At 40.4% G+C, this 5000-nt stretch overlaps 1 protein-coding gene across 1 annotated transcript in view; it reads left to right on the top strand.

Annotated features, from left to right (window-relative positions):
* The window catches only part of ankfn1 (ankyrin repeat and fibronectin type III domain containing 1), a 179801-nt gene that overhangs the window by 166280 nt on the left and 8521 nt on the right, over positions 1-5000 (top strand). The window contains exon 22 of the mRNA XM_063188844.1: positions 1690-1858. Within this exon, the coding sequence (XP_063044914.1) occupies positions 1690-1858 (169 nt within the window). The remainder of the gene's footprint in view (positions 1-1689; positions 1859-5000) is intronic.

Genomic DNA, 5000 nt, shown 5'->3' with positions numbered 1-5000 from the left:
CACACACACACACACACACACACACACACACACACATACACACAGGGGCGGAGTGGGAGGACTTTTCCCACCGGGAGAATTTTCCCCTTGGCGGCCCTTTTTAAAACACCCACTGCTTCCGTGGTACATAGCTGCAGTTCACTTCCGTACCACTTGGTGGAGTCTTTTCGTAACCCAAGTCAATAACCACAGAACAAGTGAATCTGGACTGGCAGACTATAAACTGCAACAGTCATGTGGAAATCGGAAAATAAATTCCCTCTAGGCTTTGATTAATCGAGTTGAGCACTGTGCAGAGCAAAAACAAATTCCTGTGTTTGTGACAACCAATGATCAATAATGCTTGAATATCCAAGATGATAATAATACCGAAAGGCCACATGAAAATTATCAGTAGAGAAGGGGTGTGGTCAATTAACTGTTTGACACCGTCATCGAGGTATTGCCGTTGGCTACGTGGTGTATATATAGCGGCAGGTCGCTCTTGATGAAATCAGAAGGTGGGTAAAGTAGTAAAGATAGCTTCATGATAAAAAAAAACATGCCACTATAGAGCCGGCTGAGGGAGTAAAACGGCTGCTATATGACATTTCACGGCTGGGTCCCACCGGGTCAAGTCCCTAATCTCCCGATGGCCACTCCGCGCCTGCATACACACTCAGACAGATCAACATCCCACTCACTCAGGTAACACACACACACACACACACACACACACACACACACACACACTCAACATGCCACTCACACAGGTAAGGCACACACACACACAATTGTCATTATGGTATGTAGATAAATAAAATATATGATGTGATAACATGTACAACAGTTGTACTCACATGTTATTAGACCAGTTAATCCACTGTACCTACTGAGTGAGCACACTGTAATTGAAACCCCATTAAAATGAAATGTATCCTTTAAAGGAATAGTCCACCCCTTTTTGATTTTCACATATTTGCAGTATTTCTAAGTATGTAACATGAATGTGCCTATCATGTTCTTTTCAGTGTGTTCAGTACTTAGATATATTGGTATTAGAATTATTAGTTTCGTTTAGCATACTCACTGGAAGTAACTGGTAACTTAAGTGATGAACAAGTGATCACTGGACGGAATTGAAGTGGTTTACAAGTACATTTGATTATGTTTTATTTTGTACTATAGACTTGCATTTCTATGCTTAATTTGTCTCTACTGTTAAAATGAGGCAATGCAAGCACATAGACGAAAATTATATGCACATTCGTGAATAATGCTTGGAAATACTGCAAAAAAGGGTGGATTGTTCCTTTAAAAGTAACATGGTAATACCGTGTCTTGACTCAAGTGTGTCATCTATGGACTTGGACTTGTATTGGACTCACTAGTAGTTGGACTCAAATTATGGACTCTGACTCTGTCATGTACATGTAAGTGTGTATGTCGTGTGTGTGTGTGTGTGTGATGTACATGTGTGTGTGTGTGTGTGTGTGTGTGTGTGTGTGTGTGTGTGTGTGTGTGTGTGTGTGTGTGTGTGTGTGTGTGTGTGTGTGTGTGTGTGTGTGTGTGTGTGTGTGTGTGTGTGTGTGTGTGTGTGTGTGTGTCATGTGCGTGTGTGTGTGTGTGTGTGTGTGCGTGTGCGTGTGCGTGTGTTCCTGGGATGTGCACAATCTTCACCTTCAACTGTGTGTGTGTGTGTGTCCTCAGGCGCAGCAGTTCCGTGTGTATAGTCAGGAGGTGTTGGAGCTGGGCCATGGTGTGTGTTTCCTGCTGCTGTTGCCTAGCAGCGAGAGTGTGTGTTCGGCCCCGGGACAGGCCAACCCATACACACCTCTATCAGGCTTCCTCAACCTGCCGCTTCAGATGTTCGAACTGGGTTAGTATACACAAACACACGCACACACACACACACACACACGCACACATTCACTTACACACATACACTTACGTATATATGTGTGTGTCCGTGCGAATACACCTGCTGCGACAAGAGCGAGGCTAGCGACGGAAGTAATTAACTCCGCCAAGGAGGTAATGTTTTCGGTCGCGGCGGTTTTTGTCTCTCTGTCCATCTGTTTGTTTGTTTGTCTGTCTGTCTGTTTGTTTGTTTGTTTGTCAGCAGCATAACTCAAAAACTAACCAGGACTTTTTGAAAGATTCTGCCAGCAGGATAACTCAAAAAGCAATCAGCTGATTTGGACAAAACTTTGTGGAGTAGTTAGTAATGACCCAAAGAACAAGTGATTAAATTCTGGTGGTGATCCGGATCACTAACCGGAACCAGGACTTTTTAAAAGATTCTTCACCATTGCTGGCCTATATATCTAGACGCCCCTAATGACCAGAAATTGAACTGAGGGGACTCCACAAAAAGAAGGCAGAAAGACTTAGCGTGTAACATAGTCAAATGTTCTATCAAGCCGGTTCCTTGGCGGGGGTCTGCGCTCTCTGAGTGCTTCTAGTTGGTTTTGTATTGAGTCGCGCAACAAAAGCGATTCGGGCGACGAGAGCGACAGTTTGTAGTTGAACTCCTGGGAATACTATGCAAATTAGCTATGACGTGGTTTGGCGACACTCTCCACATCCAATGAGAATGTTGGAATGCTTGCATTCTGCTTTTAACACATTCACTACCAAGTCACGTAAAAATACGTTGAGCCTCCCAAACGTTGGCTCCCAAACTGTAAAATTACATTTTTACATTTTTTATTGGATTCTGAATGTACACATTCTAATGCACATTCTGTGTGATTTTCATAATAATCTGATGAACAGAAATGACAGATCATGAAAACTCCTACAAAGTCAAAACTCCTACAAAGTCAAAACTCCTACAAAGTCAGGATCTGGATTTTTCATCATCTGTGCATTTTATTACACAGTATTTGAGTTTTATTATAGCCAGTCAAACCACTTCCTGATCACGTCACGTCATGTCTCGAGATACTTCCTGGGCTGGAGAATCAAAACACACTTGCCTTGCTAGCTAGCATATTCCTAAACATATGGAAGGATTAGGAGTTTTGCTGCCATCAGGATAGGTGTAAAATGGAAGGTTGTAATGAAAAACAGCATGCAACACAGTAGGAAGTAACCTACTTTTGGGTGAGTACTTTGGCACGTCTACTTTTATCTACAGAACGAAAACTGCCAGTCAAGTGACATTAGCCAGCTAGCATTTCAGATGCTCTGAACTACCTGACGAGGTGATTTTTGCACCAAAATAGTTTACTTGGAAGCTACTGGAGTTGTTCTTTGGCCGCGAAAATGCATTTAGACCCGCAATTTAAACTCGTCAGAGCGAGTCAGAGTCAGAGCGCACCCGTGACAAAAAAGGCTTTATCTCAGTTCGAATGTTCAAAATCGCTATTTTTACCTAAACCAGTGCGCGCTTAAAGTGAAATCACTTCGGAATGGAACAAGCTAGAAACAACCCGTAAAAATATACAGACAGCTGAGTCCTTGGGCTTTCAAACAAGCCCCGGCATGTGTCTGTGGGTTAAAGACAAAATATTCGGTGGGTGTTCAAAAAATGACATAAAATGATGAAATTGGTTGGGAGTCTACAGCTGAATTCCAAAAAACGGCTGGTATTGAATGTGTTAACGGACATACTCTAGTTGCTTCAATCGCCCATATCGCTCTTGCTGCACAGAAGCGATTCTCTGTCGCTTGAATCTCATCGCGGCCGGTGTATTCGCCTGGTGTGTGCGTTTGTGTGTATGTGTATAAGGGTAGATGACGGATAGGCAGCAAAAAACATTTTTTTCACAAAACATTGTTTATGAGGGAAAAAAGTATATGTCTACGTAGTGCAGCAATTAATCTTTCAAAAAATCCAAGTGGTCACAATGTTGGTCTATTCATTGATTATTTATTTACGTTGATAAAGCAATTTGCTGAAAATATGTCCTTTGGTGTGACGTTAAGAAATAAATATATTAAGTAATGTAGAAATGGCTTGATGGAGTTTTATGAACATTGTTACACTCTTCATATTTATTGCAATTTTTTAAAGTCTTAATTTAATGAGAAATTACCATTTAAGTATTTTTTTCCCCATTAGATGTGAGATTATTAGAAATCTTCGAGGAAAAACAGGGATATCTTTCTTTTAAATGTTCAAAATTGTCCGAATTTATACTAACTTTTCAGGGACGATAATTTGTTCTTCCCTAATGCAATATTCAGTGTTTATCAAACATATTGTTTAGCTCAAACAAATATTTGAGCGTTTAAAACATGTCACACCGTAGGACATTCATGTCACGCTAAAGGACAGAAATGCAAAACTGAGCCAAAAAAAAATATATCAACATGATTATTTTGTCTTTTGATCATAATATAATGTTGTAGTCAATATGGACCTACACTTTACACTTATAAGTCTTTGAATCGTCGATTATCAGCCTATTGTAACTCTTAATGACAGCCATGCGGTCATTAAATGTAACCTGCAGAGCTCATAAGACTCATACTGAAGTGTGACCTTGGCATGACCATCACACTTTTGTAGGTATGCTATGACTGTCACACCATTGAACCTGTAGTGTGTAGTGGCCAGTGCCTGTTTGGTATCTCAAGCTGGACAGCACATTTATGCTGTATATTGAGCTCTCCACAGCATACTTTATTCATCTATACTCCTCTATATACTCTCTCACTGATCTTTCCTTCACTGTTACCGTTATATTTTATGGTTTCAAAGCACCATTAATGACATTTTATATCATTTGACAGTACCTGAAATCAACAGCAAATATTCATCAACAATGCATCAAAGTATAAATTCCAAAGGCCAATAAAGGAATAAGTAATTTGAATACACAATATTTATCTAGTCAAACAACAAAACAAAAAAAATATGTACTACCAGTTGTTTTAAAAGCTATTTCCCAAATATCTAGTCCATTGGTGTGACCTGTTTGTCCTTTGGTGTGATACTCCAAAGTGTCACACCATAGGACTTTTACCATCACACCATAGGACTTTTACCATCACACCATAGGACTTTTGAG

Source organism: Engraulis encrasicolus, chromosome 2, assembly GCF_034702125.1.
Source record: "Engraulis encrasicolus isolate BLACKSEA-1 chromosome 2, IST_EnEncr_1.0, whole genome shotgun sequence".
NCBI classification, from domain to species: Eukaryota; Metazoa; Chordata; class Actinopteri; order Clupeiformes; family Engraulidae; genus Engraulis; species Engraulis encrasicolus.
This window is presented reverse-complemented; position numbering and strand designations above follow the sequence as displayed.